General features: G+C 49.0%; 1 protein-coding gene across 1 annotated transcript in view; it reads right to left on the reverse strand.

Annotated features, from left to right (window-relative positions):
• LOC134949561 (H-2 class I histocompatibility antigen, Q9 alpha chain-like) overlaps positions 1-22,638 on the reverse strand; it is a 240,076-nt gene that overhangs the window by 13,037 nt on the left and 204,401 nt on the right. Inside the window, exons 5-6 of the mRNA XM_063938219.1 lie at positions 11,072-11,182; positions 3,922-3,957 (exon numbers count right to left, since the gene is read on the reverse strand). Coding sequence (XP_063794289.1) covers positions 3,922-3,957; positions 11,072-11,182 — 147 coding nt within the window. The remainder of the gene's footprint in view (positions 1-3,921; positions 3,958-11,071; positions 11,183-22,638) is intronic.

A 22,638-nucleotide genomic window follows, 5' to 3' on the forward strand; every position in this document is an offset into this window, starting at 1 on the left:
TGTATATTACTGACATCAGCCGCCATCACCACACAGACATCTGTGGTTACTATACATTACTGACATCAGCCGCCATCAGACAGAGGGACATCTGTGGTTACTATACATTACTGACATCAGCCGCCATCACCACACAGGGACATCTGTGGTTACTGTACATTACTGACATCAGCCGCCATCACCACACAGGGACATCTGTGGTTACTATACATTACTGACATCAGCCGCCATCACCACACAGGGACATCTGTGGTTACTGTACATTACTGACATCAGCCGCCATCACACACAGGGACATCTGTGGTTACTGTACATTACTGACATCAGCCGCCATCACCACACAGGAACATCTGTGTTTACTGTACATTACTGACATCAGCCGCCATCACCACACAGGGACATCTGTGGTTACTATACATTACTGACATCAGCCGCCATCACCACACAGGGACATCTGTGGTTACTGTACATTACTGACATCAGCCGCCATCACACACAGGGACATCTGTGGTTACTGTACATTACTGACATCAGCCGCCATCACCACACAGGGACATCTGTGGTTACTGTACATTACTGACATCAGCCGCCATCACCACACAGGGACATCTGTGGTTACTGTACATTACTGACATCAGCCGCCATCACCACACAGGGACATCTGTGGTTACTATACATTACTGACATCAGCCGCCATCACCACACAGAGACATCTGTGGTTACTGTACATTACTGACATCAGCCGCCATCACCACACAGGGACATCTGTGGTTACTATACATTACTGACATCAGCCGCCATCACCACACAGGGACATCTGTGGTTACTATACATTACTGACATCAGCCGCCATCACCACACAGGGACATCTGCGGTTACTGTACATTACTGACATCAGCCGCCATCACCACACAGGGACATCTGTGGTTACTATACATTACTGACATCAGCCGCCATCACCACACAGGAACATCTGTGTTTACTGTACATTACTGACATCAGCCGTCATCACCACACAGGGACATCTGTGGTTACTATACATTACTGACATCAGCCGCCATCACCACACGGGGACATCTGCGGTTATTATACATTACTGACATCAGCCGTCATCACCACACAGGGACATCTGTGGTTACTATACATTACTGACATCAGCCGCCATCACCACACAGGGACATCTGTGGTTACTACACATTACTGACATCAGCCGCCATCACCACACAGGAACATCTGTGGTTACTACACATTACTGACATCAGCCGCCATCACCACACAGGGACATCTGTGGTTACTATACATTACTGACATCAGCCGCCATCACCACACAGGGACATCTGTGGTTACTGTACATTACTGACATCAGCCGCCATCACCACACAGGGACATCTGTGGTTACTATACATTACTGACATCAGCCGCCATCACCACACAGGACATCTGTGGTTACTACACATTACTGACATCAGCCGCCATCACCACACAGGGACATCTGTGGTTACTACACATTACTGACATCAGCCGCCATCACCACACAGGGACATCTGTGGTTACTACACATTACTGACATCAGCCGCCATCACCACACAGGGACATCTGTGGTTACTATACATTACTGACATCAGCCGCCATCACCACACAGGGACATCTGTGGTTACTATACATTACTGACATCAGCCGCCATCACCACACAGGGACATCTGTGGTTACTGTACATTACTGACATCAGCCGCCATCACCACACAGGGACATCTGTGGTTACTGTACATTACTGACATCAGCCGCCATCACCACACAGGGACATCTGTGGTTACTGTACATTACTGACATCAGCCGCCATCACCACACAGGTACTTCTGTGGTTACTATACATTACTGACATCAGCCGCCATTACAACACAGGGACATCTGCGGTTACTGTACATTACTGACATCAGCCGCCATCACCACACAGGGACATCTGCGGTTACTATACATTACTGACATCAGCCGCCATCACCACACAGGGACATCTGCGGTTACTGTACATTACTGACATCAGCCGCCATCACCACACAGGGACATCTGTGGTTACTGTACATTACTGACATCAGCCGCCATCACCACACAGGTACATCTGCGGTTACTATACATTACTGACATCAGCCGCCATCACCACACAGGGACATCTGCGGTTACTATACATTACTGACATCAGCCGCCATCACCACACAGGGACATCTGTGGTTACTGTACATTACTGACATCAGCCGCCATCTCCACACAGGGACATCTGTGGTTACTGTACATTACTGACATCAGCCGTCATCACCACACAGGGACATCTGTGGTTACTGTACATTACTGACATCAGTCGCCATCACCACACAGGTACATCTGTGGTTACTGTACATTACTGACATCAGCCGTCATCACCACACAGGGACATCTGTGGTTACTGTACATTACTGACATCAGCCGCCATCACCACACAGGAACATCTGTGGTTACTGTACATTACTGACATCAGCCGTCATCACCACACGGGGACATCTGCGGTTATTATACATTACTGACATCAGCCGTCATCACCACACAGGGACATCTGTGGTTACTATACATTACTGACATCAGCCGCCATCACACACAGGGACATCTGTGGTTACTGTACATTACTGACATCAGCCGCCATCACCACACAGGGACATCTGCGGTTACTATACATTACTGACATCAGCCGCCATCACCACACAGGGACATCTGCGGTTACTATACATTACTGACATCAGCCGCCATCACCACACAGGAACATCTGTGGTTACTGTACATTACTGACATCAGCCGCCATCATCACACAGGGACATCTGTGGTTACTGTACATTACTGACATCAGCCGCCATCACCACACAGGGACATCTGTGGTTACTGTACATTACTGACATCAGCCGCCATCACCACACAGGGACATCTGTGGTTACTATACATTACTGACATCAGCCGGCATCACCACACAGGGACATCTGTGGTTACTGTACATTACTGACATCAGCCGCCATCATCACACAGGGACATCTGTGATTACTATACATTACTGACATTAGCCGCCATCACCACACAGGGACATCTGTGGTTACTATACATTACTGACATCAGCCGCCATCACCACACAGGGACATCTGTGGTTACTGTACATTACTGACATCAGCCGCCATCACACACAGGGACATCTGTGGTTACTGTACATTACTGACATCAGCCGCCATCACCACACAGGGACATCTGTGGTTACTGTACATTACTTACATCAGCCACCATCACCACACAGTGACATCTGTGGTTACTATACATTACTGACATCAGCCGCCATCACACACAGGGACATCTGTGGTTACTGTACATTACTCACATCAGCTGCCATCACCACACAGGGACATCTGTGGTTACTGTACATTACTGACATCAGCCGCCATCACCACACAGGGACATCTGTGGTTACTGTACATTACTGACATTAGCCGCCATCACCACACAGGGACATCTGTGGTTACTGTACATTACTGACATCAGCCGCCATCACCACACAGGGACATCTGTGGTTACTGTACATTACTGACATCAGCCGCCATCACCACACAGGGACATCTGTGGTTACTATACATTACTGACATCAGCCGGCATCACCACACAGGGACATCTGTGGTTACTATACATTACTGACATCAGCCGCAATCACCACACAGGGACATCTGTGGTTACTGTACATTACTGACATCAGTGGGAAATGTCTGTAGCTCTAATACTGTACGCATGTAGCAAGTAGCCGCCTTATGTTCCCATTATTCCCCAGTATATACACACACACCCCTCACATGTTCCTGTATATCAGCACGTATCACACATAACATATAGATGGGGAGAGCAGATAATAGCAATGTTACTTACTGGGGGTAGGTACATAAGTGTTACCAGGACTCTTCCCTAAAATGAATACAAGAGACTGGGGTAAGTACAGGAAAAGCAAAACATGTTACAATCACATCACAGAGATGAATGAGCAGCGACAATTAGAGCTGTATTACCAGCTGACTGACCCAGAAATTGCCCTCACATGCTTACTTCTATATCCAGATCCCTGAAGCCACCCCCAACTGCCTACACAACCTTGCTAAAAAAAATAAGAATTTACTTACCGATAATTCTATTTCTCGTAGTCCGTAGTGGATGCTGGGGACTCCGTAAGGACCATGGGGAATAGCGGCTCCGCAGGAGACAGGGCACAAAGTAAAAGCTTTGACACTAGGTGGTGTGCACTGGCTCCTCCCCCTATGACCCTCCTCCAAGCCTCAGTTAGGATACTGTGCCCGGACGAGCGTACACAATAAGGAAGGATTTTGAATCCCGGGTAAGACTCATACCAGCCACACCAATCACACCGTATAACTCGTGATACTATACCCAGTTTAACAGTATGAAAACAACTGAGCCTCTCAACAGATGGCTCAACAATAACCCTTAAGTTAACAATAACTATGTACAAGTATTGCAGACAATCCGCACTTGGGATGGGCGCCCAGCATCCACTACGGACTACGAGAAATAGAATTATCGGTAAGTAAATTCTTATTTTCTCTGACGTCCTAAGTGGATGCTGGGACTCCGTAAGGACCATGGGGATTATACCAAAGCTCCCAAACGGGCGGGAGAGTGCGGATGACTCTGCAGCACCGAATGAGAGAACTCCAGGTCCTCCTCAGCCAGGGTATCAAATTTGTAGAATTTTGCAAACGTGTTTGCCCCTGACCAAGTAGCTGCTCGGCAAAGTTGTAGAGCCGAGACCCCTCGGGCAGCCGCCCAAGATAAACCCACCTTCCTTGTGGAGTGGGCATTTACAGATTTTGGCTGTGGCAAGCCTGCCACAGAATGTGCAAGCTGAATTGTACTACAAATCCAACGAGCAATAGTCTGCTTAGAAGCAGGAGCACCCAGCTTGTTGGGTGCATATAAGACAAACAGCGAGTCAGATTTCCTGACTCCAGCCGTCCTGGAAACATATATTTTCAGGGCCCTGACTACATCCAGCAACTTGGAGTCCTCCAAGTCCCCCGTAGCCGCAGGCACCACAATAGGTTGGTTTAGGTGAAACGCTGAAACCACCTTAGGAAGAAATTTAGGACGAGTCCTCAATTCCGCCCTATCCGAATGAAATATCAGGTAAGGGCTTTTATAGGATAAAGCCGCCAATTCTGAAACGCGCCTGGCTGAAGCCAGTGCCAACAGCATTACCACTTTCCATGTGAGATATTTTAAATCCACTGTGGCAAGTGGTTCGAACCAATGTGATTTTAGGAATCCCAAAACCACATTGAGATCCCAGGGTGCCACTGGAGGCACAAAGGGAGGCTGTATATGCAGTACCCCCTTGACAAAAGTCTGGACTTCAGGAACTGAAGCCAATTCTTTCTGGAAGAAAATCGACAAGGCCGAAATTTGAACTTTAATGGACCCTAATTTTAGGCCCATGGACAGTCCTGTTTGCAGGAAATGCAGGAAAAGACCTAGTTGAAATTCCTCTGTCGGGGCCTTCCTGGCCTCGCACCACGCAACATATTTTCGCCAAATACGGTGATAATGTTGTGCGGTTACTTCCTTCCTGGCTTTGATCAGGGTAGGGATGACTTCATCTGGAATGCCTTTTTCCTTCAGGATCCGGCGTTCAACCGCCATGCCGTCAAACGCAGCCGCGGTAAGTCTTGGAACAGACAGGGTCCTTGCTGAAGCAGGTCCCTTCTTAGAGGTAGAGGCCACGGATCCTCCGTGAGCATCTCTTGAAGTTCCGGGTACCAAGTTCTTCTTGGCCAATCCGGAGCCACCAGTATAGTTCTTACTCCTCTCCGCCTTATAATCCTCAGTACCTTGGGTAAGAGAGGCAGAGGAGGGAACACATACACTGACTGGAACACCCAAGGTGTTACCAGAGCGTCCACAGCTATTGCCTGAGGGTCTCTTGACCTGGCGCAATACCTGTCTAGTTTTTTGTTTAGGCGGGACGCCATCATGCCCACCTTTGGTTTTTCCCAACGGTTCACAATCATGTGGAAGACTTCTGGATGAAGTCCCCACTCTCCCGGGTGGAGGTCGTGTCTGCTGAGGAAGTCTGCTTCCCAGTTGTCCACTCCCGGAATGAATACAGCTGACAGTGCTATCACATGATTTTCCGCCCAGCGAAGAATCCTTGCAGCTTCTGCCATTGCCCTCCTGCTTCTTGTGCCGCCCTGCCTGTTTATGTGGGCGACTGCCGTGATGTTGTCCGACTGGATCAACACCGGCTGACCCTGAAGCAGAGGTCTTGCCAGGCTTAGAGCATTGTAAATTGCTCTTAGCTCCAGTATATTTATGTGAAGTGACTTCTCCAGGCTTGACCACACGCCCTGGAAGTTTCTTCCCTGTGTGACTGCTCCCCAGCCTCTCAGGCTGGCATCCGTGGTCACCAGGACCCAGTCCTGAATGCCGAATCTGCGGCCCTCTAAAAGATGAGCACTCTGCCACCACCACAGAAGAGACACCCTCGTCCTTGGAGACAGGGTTATCCGCTGATGCATCTGAAGATGCGATCCGGATCATTTGTCCAGCAGATCCCACTGAAAGGTTCTTGCGTGGAATCTGCCGAATAGAATCGCTTCGTAAGAAGCCACCATTTTTCCCAGGACTCTTGTGCATTGATGCACTGACACTTTTCCTGGTTTTCCTAATTTTAGGCTCATATTTACTCCAGTCTGTAGGAAGTGGAGAAAACGGCCCAGATGGAAAGCTTCCTCAGGAGCATTCTTGGTTTCACACCAAGAGACATACTTCCTCCGGATACGGTGATAATGCTTCACCGTCACCTCCTTTCTAGCTGTTATCAGAGTAGGGATGACTTCTTCTGGAATGCCCTTCCCAGCTAGGATCCGGCGTTCAACCACCATGCTGTCAAACGCAGCCGCGGTAAGTCTTGAAACAGACAGGGCCCCTGTTGCAACAGGTCCTCTCTGAGAGGAAGAGGCCACGGATCTTCTGTGAGCATTTCCTGAAGATCTGGATACCAGGCCCTTCGAGGCCAATCTGGAACAATGAGAATTGTCTGCACTCTTTTTCGTCTTATGATTCTCAATATTTTTGAGATGAGTGGAAGAGGAGGGAACACATAGACCGACTGAAACACCCACGGTGTCACCAGGGTGTCCACTGCTACTGCCTGAGGGTCCCTTGACCTAGCACAATACCTCCGAAGCTTCTTGTTGAGGCGTGACACCATCATGTCTATTTGAGGAAGGCCCCACTGACTTGTTATCTCTGCAAAGACTTCTCAATGAAGTCCCCAATCCCCTGGATGGAGATCGTGTCTGCTGAGGAAGTCTGCTTCCCAGTTGTCCACTCCCAGAATGAAGACCGCAGTCAAAGGACTTACATGATTTTCCGCCCAGCGAAGAATCTTGGTGGCTTCCACCATCGCCACTCTGCTTCTTGTTCCGCCATGGCGGTTTACATGAGCCACGGCTGTGACGTTGTCTGACTGAATCAGAACCGGTAGGTCACGAAGAAAAGTCTCCGCCTGATGCAGGCCGTTGTATATGGCCCTCAATTCCAGGAAGTTTATGTGTAGACAAGCCTCCTGGCTTGACCACAGTCCCTGGAAGTTTCTTCCTTGTGTGACTGCTCCCCATCCTCGGAGGTTCGCGTCCGTGGTCACCAGAACCCAGTCTTGAATGCCGAACCTGCGACCCTCTAGAAGGTGAGCACTCTGCAGCCACCACAGGAGAGACACCCTGGCCCTGGGGGACAGGCTGATCTTCTGATGAATGTGTACATGGGACCCGGACCACTTGTCCAGAAGGTCCCACTGAAAAGTCCTCGCATGAAACCTGCCGAAGGGAATGGCCTCGTAAGACACCACCATTTTTCCCAGAACTCGAGTGCATTGATGGACCGACACCCTTTTTGGTTTCAACAGGTCTCTGACCAAGTTCTGGAGTTCCTGGGCTTTTTACATCGGGAGAAAAACCCTCTTTTGTTCCGTGTCCAGAATCATGCCCAAGAAAGTCAACCGGGTCGTTGGAACCAACTGTGACTTTGGTAGATTGAGAACCTAGCCGTGTTACTGCAGCACTCTCAGGGAGAGCGACACGCTTTGCGGCAACTGTTCTCTCGATCTCCCTTTTATCAGGAGATCGTCCAAGTATGGGATAATTGTGACTCCCTGCTTGCGCAGGAGCACCATCATTTCCGCCATTACCTTGGTGAAAATCCCCGGGGCGGTGGAAAGGCCAAACGGCAACGTCTGAAACTGGTAATGACAGTCCTGTACAGCGAATCTCAGGTACGCCTGATGAGGTGGATATATGGGTACATGAAAGTATGCATCCTTTATGTCTAGTGACATCATAAAAATCCCCCCAGGCTGGCGATGACCGCCCTGAGCGATTCCATCTTGAATTTGAACCTTTTCAAGTACAGGTTTAGAGATTTTAAATTCAGAATGGGTCTGACCGAGCCATCCGGTTTCCGGACCACAAACAGGGTTGAATAGTACCCCTTCCCCTGTTGAAGTAGGGGAACCTTGATCACCACTTGTTGATGACACAGTTTTTTAATTGCAGCTAAAACTACCTCCCTTTCTGGGGAAGAAGAAGGTAGGGCCGATTTGAAAAACCGGCGAGGAGGCACATCTTCGAATTCCAGCTTGTAACCCTGGGATACAATTTTCATTGCCCAGGGATCCACCTCTGATTGAACCCAGACGTGGCTGAAAAGTCGAAGATGTGCCCCCACCGGGGCGGACTCCCTCAGTGGAGCCCCAGCGTCATGCAGTGGATTTAGTAGAAGCCGGGGAGGACTTCTGCTCCTGGGAACTAGCCGTAGCCGGCAGTTTTTTCCCTCTGCCCTTACCTCTGGCGAGAAAGGAAGATCCCCGACCTCTTCTGGACTTATGCGACTGAAAGGACTGCATCTGATATTGTGGCGATTTCTTTTGCTGTGAGGAAACATAAGGTAAAAAAGTAGATTTACCTGCAGTAGCCGTGGAAACCAGGTCCGTGAGACCTTCCCCAAATAAGTCATCACCTTTGTAAGGCAAAACCTCCATATGCCTCTTTAAGTCGGCATCACCCGTCCATTGGCGGGTCCACAGGGCTCGCCTAGCAGAAATCGCCATGGCGTTGGCTCTCTCATATATAGGACTGCGTCTTTAATGTGACCCAAGGTCAATAAAATGGTATCCTTATCCAGGGTATCAATATCAGCTGACAAGGTATCTGTCCAAGCTGCTACCGCGCTACAAACCCAAGCCGACGCTATTGCCGGTCTGTTCAAGGCACCTGTATGTGCATAAATCGACTTAAAGGTAGTCTCCTGCCTGCGATCAGCAGGATCCTTGAGGGCTGCAGTATCTGGAGACGGCAGCGCCACCTTTTTGGATAAGCGCGTTAACGCCTTGTCTACCCTGCGCGAGGATTCCCACCGTACCCTGTCCTTAGCTGGGAAAAGATACGCCATAAGAATTCTCTTGGGAATCTGCAGTTTGTTGTCTGGAGTTTCCCAAGCTTTTTCAAACAACTCATTTAGCTCATGAGAAGGGGGGAAAGTCACCTCAGGTTTCTTTTCTTTAAACATGTGTACCCTCGTGTCATGGACAGAGGGGTCCTCTGTGATATGCAAAACATCTTTTATTGCAATAATCATATAATGAATACTTTTGGCCACCCTTGGGTGCAACCTCGCATCATCGTAGTCGACACTGGAGTCAGAATCCGTGTCGGTGTCAGTGTCTGCTACTTGAGACAGTGGGCGTTTCTGAGACCCAGAAGGGCCCTGTGACATAGTGAAAGCCATGGATTGACTCCCTGCTTTATCACTGGACTCTGCTTTGTCCAACCTCTTGTGTAATAAAGCCACATTTGCATTTAAAACATTCCACATATCCAACCAATCAGGTGTCGGCGTTGCCAACGGAGACACCACACTCATTTGCTCCACCTTCTCCCTAGAAGAGCCTTCCGCTTCAGACATGCCGACACACAAGTACCGACACCCCCACACACTCAGGGAAATTTCTATCTGGAGACAGTTCCCCCAATAAGGCCCTTTGGAGAGACAGAGAGAGAGTATGCCAGCACACACCCAGTGCCAAATGACCCTGGAAATCAATTCCCAGATAAACAGCGCTTTTATATATATATATATGTAAGTCAATATACACTCACTGCGCCAATTACAAGTGCCCCCCCCCCCTTTTGCCCTCTGTCACTGTGTTCAGCAGGGGAGAGTCCGGGGAGCCAGCGTCTCTGCAGTGTGCTTTGGAGAAAATGGCGCTGCTTAGTGCTGTGGTACCAAGCTCCGCCCCCTCAGCGGCGGGCTTCGGTCCGCTCAAAATCACGTGGAGGACGGCGGCACGGCTCCGGGACGAACGGCTAGGGTGAGACCTGCGTTCTGACCCTCTGGAGCTAATGGTGTCCAGTAGCCTAAGAAGCAGAGCCTATCACTTAAGTAGGTCTGCTCCTCTCTCCTCAGTCCCACAATGCAGGGAGCCTGTTGCCAGCAGGGCTCCCTGAAAATAAAAAACCTAACAAAATTATTTTTTTCAGAGAAACTCAGGAGAGCTCCCCTGTAATGCACCCAGTCTCCTCTGGGCACAGGATCTAACTAAGTTCTGGAGGAGGGGCATAGAGGGAGGAGCCAGTGCACAACCATTCTAAAGTTCTTTGTAGTGCCCATGTCTCCTGCGGAACCCGTCTATACCCCATGGTCCTTACGGAGTCCCCAGCATCCTCTAGGACGTAAGAGAAAAGTAGTTCTAAAAGTCAAAGCTGTAGATCCATGCGCCGCTGGGGCAGCGGTAGGACCGTATTCCCCTGGGGTAGTGGTAGCACCCCAAGGGCCATGGCAGGTCTGTTCATGTCCCTGTACAGCTGTAGATATGTGTGCCCCAGTACTCAGGGGTACTGAGAGGTGAAGTGTATATGCCCCCAACATTGTACAAATGTAAGTATGTATCTAGATTACTTCTATGATAAATACAGTCCCAGTGTCTTGTGTCACCCTGTGATGTCACACTCACCTGAGCGTCTCTTGTATAGAATGATCCCAGTAACAGCAATGACCAGCACTAGAAGAACAGCAACAACACCACAAATAATCCCAATGTATGATGTCCGGTTCTCATTAGGATCTAAGAGATAGACCGAGGAAATGTTTACTGTGAGTCTCATCTGTTTAGTTATGGAGATCAGACAGTTACATAGAAGCTCATAGTTATTGCATAATGTCACTTTATATAGTGGGAGCGGGGGGCATAATGGGATCACATAGTAGAGAACGTTACACAGAATATAAAGCAGCGTATATAATGTGTGTCTGCTGTGTATGACTATACTGCAATCAGGCGGGGGCTGACATACTGTAAGTAAGACTCGGAGATCCACATTAGACAAGTAATGGAGTAGATCTAGAAAATGATATTCTGTAACAGCCCCTGACACTGAGTGTTGAACAAGAGACCCAGGAAACCATCCTCTGTGAAGGAATGAGGTATGACTTGGGAGTAAGTCTCCAAGATGTCCACTACCACCCGCAGATGCTGTAGCAGCAAGACCACTGAAGGGGCCTTTATCAGAAGGTGGTACAAATAAGGGATTATGGTGATTCTTCTGCGCCTCAATAAGGAAACCATATGGACCTTTCCTTTTGTGAAAACCCCGCATAGGGCCCGGAACTAAAACTGTAAGTCTCCCACTGCAGAGCGGAGAAGTTGATGGTAGCCTGTCCAGATGGGAATATGAAGATACGTATCCTTTATATCTACTGACGCTAAGTACTCCCCGCCATCCACTGCGCTGATGACCGCAATTTACCTGAACTTTGCAAGAAAGAGATGGAGATTTTGATGCTTCAAATTCAGAATTGCATTGCTTATCAGGAAGACGTGGGAGTAAAACCTGAGTCCTTGCTGGCCTAAAGGAACTGGAACAATAACTCCGGAATCTAAGACAGAATGTACCACAGCCATAAGGGCCATCCATCTGGATGGATAGTGAGGAAGAGGAGTGGGAAAAAGTCTCCTGGGCGGTATCCGGTCTCTAGGTCGACAATGTCTAGTTCGACCACTATTGGTCGACAGTAACTAGGTCGACAGGGTTTCCAGGTCGACACGAGTTTTAGAAAAAAAAAATCTTTTTTTTTTAACTTTTTCATACTTAAGGATCCACATGAACTACGATTTGGAATAGAAACCTGTGCCGAGTGCACCGGTAGGGGAGCGAGGCACCTTGCCTGAAGCATGTTGAGCGAAGCGAGGCATGTGAGGGGACAAGGTGCACTAATTGGGGTTCCCGGTCACTGTACGGAGAAAACAACACCAATTTTTTAAAAAAACCTCATGTTGACCTTTTGACCTGTCAACATAGAACAGGTCGAGCTAGAAACCCTGTCGACCTAGACAGTGTCGACCTAAGTGTGGTTGACCCTCCATACCACACCCCTCCTGAGCATGGGTCCTGCCAAGTCCAGGATGTACGAGGTATCCTCTGGACACAATGATGCTCACGCAGAGGCCTATGATGGATTGCCCCCAGACCTCCCAGAATCTGAGCAGGCGGACCCCAACCACCCGAGAATGGTAAGAGATATAGAAAAACACAACGCGCTGTCAGTTAGCAGCTGGTAGAGTTGTCAGCCCCAATATCACAGCGTGCAAAGAAAACAAGGAATCGGCGCTGTATTATATATTATAATAGTTGGACGGATACACCATTAATCATATTTATTAAAACATAGTAAGAGAAATAATTGTAAAAATAAATGAAGTAATGAATAAAATAATGATCATCGACACACTGGTACGGCCTCATCTAGAATACTGTATTCAGTTCTGGAGGCCATATCTTCAAAAGGATATTAATACATTAGAAACTGTACAAAGGAGGGCAACTAAAATGGTGCATGGCCTACATCACAAAACATACCCAGAAAGACTAAGAAATCTCAATATGTATAGTTTGGAGCAGAGAAGAGAAAGGGGGGACATGATAGAAACTTTCAAATATATGAAGGGTTTTAACAAAATCCAGGAGGGAAACATTCTCCAAATGAAGAGAAGCAATAGGACACGAGGACATGCACTGAGACTGGAGGGGGGGAGGTTCAGGGGAAATTTGCGGAAAAATTATTTCACAGAAAGGGTAGTGGACAAGTGGAATAGCCTCCCATCAGAGGTGGTAGAGGCTAAGACAGTAGAGCAATTTAAACATGCATGGGATAGACATAAGGATATCCTTACAAAGAAATAAGGATCAAATAAGGTTAGTGACCAAAAAAAAAAAATATAAAAAAAAAAAAAAAAAAAGGGGCAGACTAGATGGGCCAAGTGGTTCTTATCTGCCGACAAATTCTATGTTTCTATGTTTCTATATGCAGTATGGATCCCGGACTTAGCTCTAAGACTGTATCTCCAAAGCTGGATCACTGAATAGTTCATGGAATTACCCAGATTGTGTGGATAGATGTCCCGGGAAGCAGTTAGCTTCCCGACAGATGGGATCCTGGTGGTCAATATACCGACGCCGGGATCCTGAGGGAGGACGCAATGTTGGCGTCTACATACCAACGCAGCTTGGGATGCCGGCATCACATTACCGATAGCCAGCTTCCTGATCGTCCTCACATCCTGCCTCGGGGGGGGGGTTGGTGGAGATTAGGTTTAGGCAGGAGAAGGGGGGTTAGGGAGCAGGGAAGGGAAGGTTAGGGACAGGGGAAGGAGGGTGAGGGTTTGGGCACTTAGAAGGGGAGGTTAGGGTTAGGCATCAGGCAGGGAGTGTTAGGGTTAGGCACCCAGAAGTGAGGGTAAGGGTAGGGAAAAGGTGAGGGTTAGGACTAATGGGGTCTGTCGGGATTATGATGGACGGGATGCCGCTATCGGTATACTGACAGCCGGCATCCCTCTATCGGCAAATCATACTGAACCCGATGTCTCAACAGTTCCTTTGTAGCAGTACAGTGCACATTGATGGATGGTGTAATCCACTAGGTTTCCATGAGAAAAGGCTTGTGCTCAGGTATAATGAAGAAAGGTACTAGTCCAGTATGAGGATACAGCTCAGTCATTATCCGGATCCAAGTTCATACAAAGTGTATAGTGGTGCACAGATCAGATTAAAAGGCCTTAATGTGTTCCCCTGGGCAGGGGCACTCGGTTTCTTCAGAAAGTCTAATATGTCTAGGGAGCTCCCTATATACCGCCTTAATTAATTACTTGGTTATACCCCTTTCACACTGCACAAATAACCGGTATCGACCCGTCGGTGTGCAGTGTGAAAATGCCATGGTCGAAATCCCAGGTCGCCTGACCTGGTAATTCAACCCGGGAATAAAGCAGTGTTATTCCCGGGTTGAACACCGGGTCAGTGGCAGCGTGAACGGGTTCTCGGGTCGATGCGACCCGGGACCCTTTCAGTAGATAGGGAGAGGCGGCCCAGAGATAAGCTCATCTTCCAGCACAGCCTTCGCCCCCCGCCGCTATGGCAACCCACTCGGCATATTGGAAGCCACCTGTAGGGTCCAAAGCCAGAGGACCCATTTCCAATTCCTGGGTGGGATCCGGCATTGGCAGTGTGAAAGGGGTATTACTCTCCAGTGTGTACACTGACCCACTGACGAAGTCCTAGATGATGAAACACATTGGGCGTGGCCTATGACGTGGATGCTGTGACGTCACTCGGAGTTTCCAGAGCCGGAGTTGACCTTTGGAATAGACGCTTGATACTGCTGACTGGTGCTGTGATTACCGGAGTTTCTGAACAGCGTCCTTGGCTGAGTGACTGGCTTGGGCTGAGTTCATTGTTTTTACCTTCTATGTACGTGAACAGTTATTTTTAGTAAAAACATTTTTACTCCTTACTTACAAGTGTGCTCTCCTTACTTTTACCATTGCCTAGAACTATTGACTCCTCGTGTAGAGAGTTGGGGATGCAGCAGCCCCATATAAAATGTATCTGGATTTATTTTAACACATTTTTAATCGAGAGGATCACATATAAAACAGCTTACAAAACTTGCAAGGAAACCTTGCCAATAGTGAGTACATAAAGAATTGCAACGAGCAGCAAGAAACAGATGATCCAGTTTATGAGGTATTAGAGCAAGAGGGAATTCTCGCAGCGACGGTGTGGCCAACCGCCAAAGAGAGTTGATAATAGAGAAAATAGAAAAGGAAAGAGAAAAGAACATATAGAAAGAGAGAAAAGGATGTCAAGAAGGGAGGGGGGGGGGGGGAGGGGGGGACATCTGAGATCGACGGGATTATACATTGTATTTATTATATCAGGTAACAAATGGTGAGGAAGTGTTGAGATGCCAACCAGGGAGACCAAACCTTATCAAATGATTTAGAGGAATTGCGAATTATAGCGGTCATGTATTCCATTGTAAGAACATACCATACTCAAGATAAAATTACCTGCATAGGGGGAAGGCGTTTGATTTTTACAGTCGCCAGCTATTTGGCAGGTCAGAGCAGAAACTATGTGTTTAAATAACGAGTTTTATGGTAAGAACTTACCTTTGTTAAAACTCTTTCTGCGAGGTACACATAGGGGTGTAGAGTAGGATCTACATAGGGGTGTAGAGTAGGATCTTGATCCGAGGCACCAACAGGCTCAAAGCTTTGACTGTTCCCAGAATGCACATCGCTGCCTCCTCTATAACCCCGCCTCCCAGCACAGGAGCTCAGTTTTTAGTTAACCAGCCTAATGCAGTAGCAGGAAAAGAGACGACAACGGTTAGTAGCCACATACACCACACTCTCACGACAAGAGAAGTGTCGGTGGCTAATGCCATACCAACCCAAAGAAGCTAAGTGCGTCAGGGTGGGCGCCTTGTGGAGCCCAGTGTACCTCGCAGAAAGAGTTTTAACAAAGGTAACTTCTTACCATAAAACTCTATTTCTGCTGTGGGGTACACTGGGCTCCACAAGGAAAGACATAGGGGATGTCCTAAAGCAGTTCCTTATGGGAGGGGACGCACTGTGGCGGGCACAAGAACCCGGCGTCCAAAGGAAGCATCCTGGGAAGCGGCAGTATCGAAGGCATAGAACCTAATGAACGTGTTCACTGAGGACCACGTAGCCGCCTTGCGCAATTGTTCAAGGGTCGCACCACGGCGGGCCGCCCAAGAAGGTCCAACAGACCGAGTAGAATGGGCCGTAATGTGAGCAGAAGCTGATAGACCAGCCCGCTTATAAGCATGTGCAATCACCATTCTAATCCATCAGGCCAAAGTTTGCTTGTGAGCAGGCCAGCCCCGTTTATGAAATCCAAAAAGCACAAAGAGAGAATCAATTTCCTAATAGAAGCAGTTCTCTTCGCATAGATACGGAAAGCCTGTACCACATCCAAAGACCGCTCTTTGGGAGACAGATCAGGAGAAACAAGTGCCGGAACCACGATCTCCTGGTTAAGGTGGAACGAAGAAACCACCTTAGGTAAATATCCGGGACGAGTCCCGGTCACGGTGAAATATCAGATATGGTGAACTACAAGACAAGGCACCCAAATCCGACACTCTTCTAGCTGAAGCAATAGCCAGCAGAAACACCACCTTAAGGGAAAGCCACTTAAGATCAGCTGAACCAAGAGGTTCAAACGGAGACTCTTGTAACGCCTCCAAAACCACAGACAAGTCCCAAGGAGCCACAGGCGGTACATAAGGAGGTTGGATACGCAACACACCCTGAGTAAAGGTATGCACATCAGGTAAGGTCACAATCTTTCTCTGAAACCACATCGACAAGGCAGATATTTTAATCTTGAGGGAGGCCAGACGCAGGCCTAAGTCCAGGCCCTGCTGAAGAAAGGCCAACAACTTGGCTGTACTAAACTTGGAAGCGTCATAATCTTTAGATGCGCACCAAACAAAGTAAGAATGCCAAACCCTATAGTAAATCCGAGCAGAAGCCAGTTTCCGGGCCCGCAACATAGTTTGAATGACCGCCTCAGAAAACCCTTTAGCCCTTAAGACGGAAGCTTCAAGAGCCACGCCATCAAAGACAGCCGGGCTAGGTCCTGGTAGACACAGTGGCCCTGAACAAGGAGGTCTGGGCGTTGTGGAAGTAGAATTAAACGCTCTGACGATAGGCCCTGCAGGTCTGAGAACCAGTGCCGTCTGGGCCACGCTGAAGCTATGAGAAGCAGAATTCCACTTTCTTGCTTGAACTTCCGAATTACCCTGGGCAGGAGTGACACCGGTGGGAACACGTACGGCAGTCGAAACCTCCACGGCACCGCCAGCGCATAAACGAATGCTGCTTGAGGATCCCTCGTCCTTGCTCCGAAGACTGGAACCTTGTGATTGTGTCGAGACGCCATCAGATCTACGTCTGGAAGGCCCCACTTTTCCACTAGGAGTTGAAACACTTCTGGATGGAGGCCCCACTCTCCGGCGTGTACGTCCTGACGACTGAGAAAGTCCGTTTCCCAATTCAGGACTCCCGGAATGAATATTGCCGATATGGCCGGTAGATGGCGTTCTGCCCAATGTAGAATCCATGAGACTTCCTTCATTGCCAAACGGCTTAGAGTGCCGCCTTGACGATTTATGTAAGCCACTGTGGTGGTGTTGTCCGACTGTACTTGAACAGGACGGTTCTGAATTAAATGCTGGGCCAGGTTCAACGCATTGAAGACCGCCCGCAATTCCAGAAAGTTGATCGAGAGGAGAGATTCCTCCTTGGTCCACCGACCCTGAAGGGAGTGTTGCTCCATCACCGCTCCCCAACCTCTGAGACTGGCATCTGTCGTCAACATGACCCAGTCGGATATCCAGAAGGGACGGCCCCTGCACAATCGTTGGTCCTGGAGCCACCAGTGCAGCGACAGACGGACCTCCGGAGTCAATGAGATCATGTGGGACTTGATCCGGTGAGGCAGGCCATCCCACTTGGCTAGAATCAGCCTCTGGAGGGGGCGAGAATGAAATTGAGCATACTCCACCATGTCGAATGCTGATACCACCTGCATTGCCGAATGTATCGATACTTGCGGACGAGAAAGGAAGCAACGAATCCTGTCCTGAAGCTTCAGGACTTTCTCCTGAGACAAGAACAACCGCTGGTTGTGAATGTCCAAAAGCACTCCCAGATGCACCATGCTCTGAGCAGGGACTAGGGAGGATTTCTTTCAGTTGATGAGCCACCCGTGAGCTTGTAGAAACCGGACAGTCATATCCAGATGACTAGAAGAACTTCTGGGGAATTTGCCAGGATTAACAAGTCGTCCAGATACGGCAGTATCCTGACCCCTTGACGGCGGAATACCGCAGTCATCACCGCCATAACTTTGGTGAAGACTCACGGAGCCGTAGTTAAACCAAAAGGTAACGCTCGAAACTGGTAATGGAGGTTGCCAATCGCAAACCTCAGGTATTGCTGATGTGACACTGCTATAGGAATATGCAGGTAAGCATCCTGTATGTCCAGGGAAACCATGTAGTCCCCAGGTTTCAAGGCCAGAACTATAGAGCGAAGGGTTTCCATACGGAACTTGGAAACTTTCACAAACCTGTTCAATGCCTTGAGGTTGAGAGGTTTCGGGACTAGAAACGGCGGAGAATAGTAGCCCCGGCCCCTCTGAGCAAGAGTCACCTGTACTACGACTCCTGAATCCAAGAGGGTCTGTACCACCGAATGTAGAGTATTTGCCTTTGTCTGGTCCAACAGGACGTCTGTCCGGCAAAATCGATGAGGGGGGCGGTTTTTGAAGGCTAAGGCGTAACCTCGAGTGACGACTTCCCGTACCCATGAATCTGAAGTGGTCTTCAAACATTCCTGGGTATACCCTAGAAGCTGGCCCCCCACCCTGGGATCCCCCACGGGGAGGCCCGTCCCGTCATGCGGCAGGCTTATCAGTCTTGGAAGCTGGCTGACGGGCAGCCCAGGCTCTTTTGGGCTTCGGCTTACCAGGTTTGGAAGTGCGGGCCTGCTTGTTGTACGCCTGACCTTTTGCTTTACCTGAAGGACGAAAGGGACGAAAGGAAGTACCTTTAGCCTTTGACACAGAAGGAGCGGTATTATGCAGACAGGCAGTTTGGCAGTAGCCAAGTCAGCCACTATCTTATTTAAGTCCTCCCCAAACAGAATATCTCCCTTGAAAGGGAGTACCTCCAGGGTTTTTCTAGAGTCCAGATCCACAGACCAGGACCTCAGCCACAATATCCGGCGAGCCAGGACAGATGTAGTAGAGGCATTGGCTGCTAGGATACCGGCATCAGAAGCCGCCTCTTTAATATAGTGAGAAGCTGTGACAATATATGACAAGCATTGTCTAGCATGGTCAGAAGAGATTTCAGCTTCTAACTCCAAGGCCCATGCTTCAATAGCCTCTGCAGCCCATGTTGCTCAATAGTGGGCCTTTGTGCAGCACCCGTGAGGGTGTAAATCGCTTTCAGACAACCCTCCACACGTTTATCCGTAGGCTCTTTTAGAGATGTGACGGTAGTGACAGGTAGAGCTGAGGAAACCACCATCCTAGCCACATGTGAGTCTACTGGAGGAGGTGTTTCCCAATTTTTAGACAGCCCTGGCCCCAGGGGATAGCGAGCCAGCATCTTCTTTTGAGGCACAAACTTCTTTCCCGGGTTTCCCCAGGGTTCCTGACGTATATCCTCTAGGTAGTCAGAGTGAGGTAAAACTTGTTTAACCACCTTCTGACGCTTGAACCTATCTGGTTTTTTAGGAGGGGCGGATGGCTCGGGATCATCCGTAATCTGTAAAATTAACTTAATAGCCTCCAAAAGATCAGGAACATCCACAAGTGTACTACCCTCCCCACCAGCAGTATCTGTGTCAGAATCTGTGGGGTCAGTGCAAGCGCCATCTTCATCAGACGAGGTGTCAGTGACAGCAGTGGATTGTGAGGAGATAAGAGCTCGCTTAGAGGACCCCTTGGTCTTAGGCGAGCGAGGGCCAGACTTTTTAGTAGTCAGGGACTGGTTCAACTTCTTTAATTGAGCAGATAAATTGTCCGCCCACGGCGGGTTAGCTGCGGGGACCACATACGGTTGCACCGGCATAGGAGGTCCCATAGGGGGTGTTAGTTTAGTAACTAGCGTATGTAGAAGCGTGGATAAAGTAGCCCACGGTGGGTCATTATGTACCCCCTTTGCCACAGTCCCACTGGGGGGCAAGGAGCCCCCAGAACCAGAGCCCACAGCTGCTATAGTCTCCTCATAGGGATTTGTGGCTTCAGCAACACCGGCAGTGTGTTCAGCCCCAGAACCGTTACCTTCAGAAGCAGACATGATATAACTTGCAGTATCAGGTAACACAGTACAATTGGCAGCAGCACAATACCTCTTACCCAAACCCCTGCGCAGTGTAGTCAGCACAAGCAGAGATACATGAGAGATATGGTGACTAAAATCACAGAGAAAAATACGTATTAGAGTATATCTTGTGAAAAGCCTATATAATTATAAAACCTGACGCACCAAGCCCCCTCAGGTTATAGAATATAGGGATAGCAAGTTGAGTGAGATCAACGGAATGGAAACCACTCAGCAAGCTAATGCACACATATATAGTCACATATAAACAATGCAGAGGTTATTACTAACAATAATACTGCACTGGACCAGCTTATATAGCTATGTAGACAATAGATATAACACTGCACAGTAAGAACTGGATGTATATCACAGGGTACTTGTACCAGAGAACCCTGACTAAATGCACTCTCTTTCTTAACTAACACTGTCTAATTGACATGTGTCATGTAAAGTCACAGCGCTGACAACCAGGCGGCTTTACACAGGAGGATTTGCCCAAGCAGTCCCAGGAACAGTGTAGCTGAGAGGAATGGCGCCCAGACACTGACTAGGAGTGAGGAAAAGACAGATATGCAGCTCCAGGGCGGGAACACTTGCTGGAAATGGTGCCCTGGGGCTGGGGGAGGGCTCCAGGTCTAAGCCTTATCCCCCTGCTGGCAAAACCACCGGGTACTGCGGGCTACTAGTAAAACGGTTTTAAGGGAAAACCTGACCTGCACCCATGCCCTGGTGATCTAGTGGGATCGCCTGTACTGCCACAGTGTCCACCGCCAGCGTGCGCGGCCCGCCTCCCACTGACCGCGCCGGATCGCGATAAAGTACGGGTCCCGCGAGCGGGTCCCACTCACCACCTCCCGAAGCGCGGCCACGCGATCCCGGAGAGCCCCCGTCGTGTGTGCCTGACTTTAGAAAAAAAACGGAGCCTCCTGCTGTAGTTACCCGACAACCAGGGCTCGGGAGTGTACAGCGCCGCTGGGGAGAGATGGAGCTGCAGCAGTGAATGTCACTAGACATGTACACACTGCTGCAGCCCTTGAAGTCTTCACTTTTCTTCTCAAAAAGCTCTTCTTAGGGCTGCCCAGAGCAGCCCCTCTGTTATGTGCCTGCTATCTGCGGCACCAACTACAAAACTGAGCTCCTGTGCAGGGAGGCAGTCTGGGAAAAGTCAAAGCTTTTGAGCCTGTTGGTGCCTCGGATCAAGATCCTACTCTACACCCCTATGTCTTTCCTTGTGGAGCCCAGTGTACCCCACAGCAGAAATAGGGATTTTTGTTTACTTACCGTAAAGTCTCTTTCTCTGATTCCATCTGGGGGAACGCTGCGCACTTACTGATGGGGTTAGAGTGTGTGTGTAAGGAGTTTGGCACAGAACCTATAGAAAACTAACTCCTCCCCCTCTAACCACTCCCATCTCCAGCCTGACCAACGTTTAGCCAAGCCAAAAGAGACAAAACAGAACTTAACCAGTAAACCTGACAAATATATGGGAGGGATCGCAGCGTCCAAACCGTGCTTCTTACACCAAGCAACGTAAATACGCCACACCCTGTGATAAATTCAGAAGTTGCTGGTTTTCTAGCTTGGAGGATCGTTTTGACCACTGGTCGAGATAAACCTTTTGCTCTTAAAATGCTGGACTCAAGAACCATGCCCTCAAAGCCAGTCGATTTTAATATGCGTGGCGACACGGTCCTTGAAGAAGAAGGTCTTGTCACAGAGGTAGACGGAAAAGTTCCCCGACTACCATACCGCGCAGAAGCGTGTACCACTGGCGACGCGGCCAATCCGGAGCTACAGGAATGACCAGCAGGCCATCTAGCCTAATGCTTTGAAGTAGGCGTGGAATTAGGGTAATCGGTGGAAACACATATCCCAGTTGAAACTGCCATGGAGCTGTCAAGGCATCGATTAGTGTTGCCTGAGGTTCCTGAGTGCGCGACCCGTATTGAGGGAGCTTTTTGTTGAGATGAGACGCCATGAGATCTATGGCCCTCATTCCGAGTTGTTCGCTCGCTAGCTGCTTTTAGCAGCATTGCACACGCTAAGCCGCCGCCCTCTGGGAGTGTATCTTAGCTTAGCAGAATTGCGAACGAAAGATTCGCAAAATTGCAAATAGAAATTTCTTAGCAGTTTCTGAGTAGCTCCAGACTCACTCTGCCATTTCGATCAGTTCAGTCAGTTTCGTTCCTGGTTTGACGTCACAAACACACCCAGCGTTCGCCCAGACACGCCCCCGTTTCTCCAGTCACTCCCTTGTTTTTCCCAGAAACGGCAGCGTTTTTTCACACACACCCATAAAACGGCCTGTTTCCG

Source organism: Pseudophryne corroboree, chromosome 8 (genome assembly GCF_028390025.1).
Source record: "Pseudophryne corroboree isolate aPseCor3 chromosome 8, aPseCor3.hap2, whole genome shotgun sequence".
Classification (NCBI taxonomy): domain Eukaryota; kingdom Metazoa; phylum Chordata; class Amphibia; order Anura; family Myobatrachidae; genus Pseudophryne; species Pseudophryne corroboree.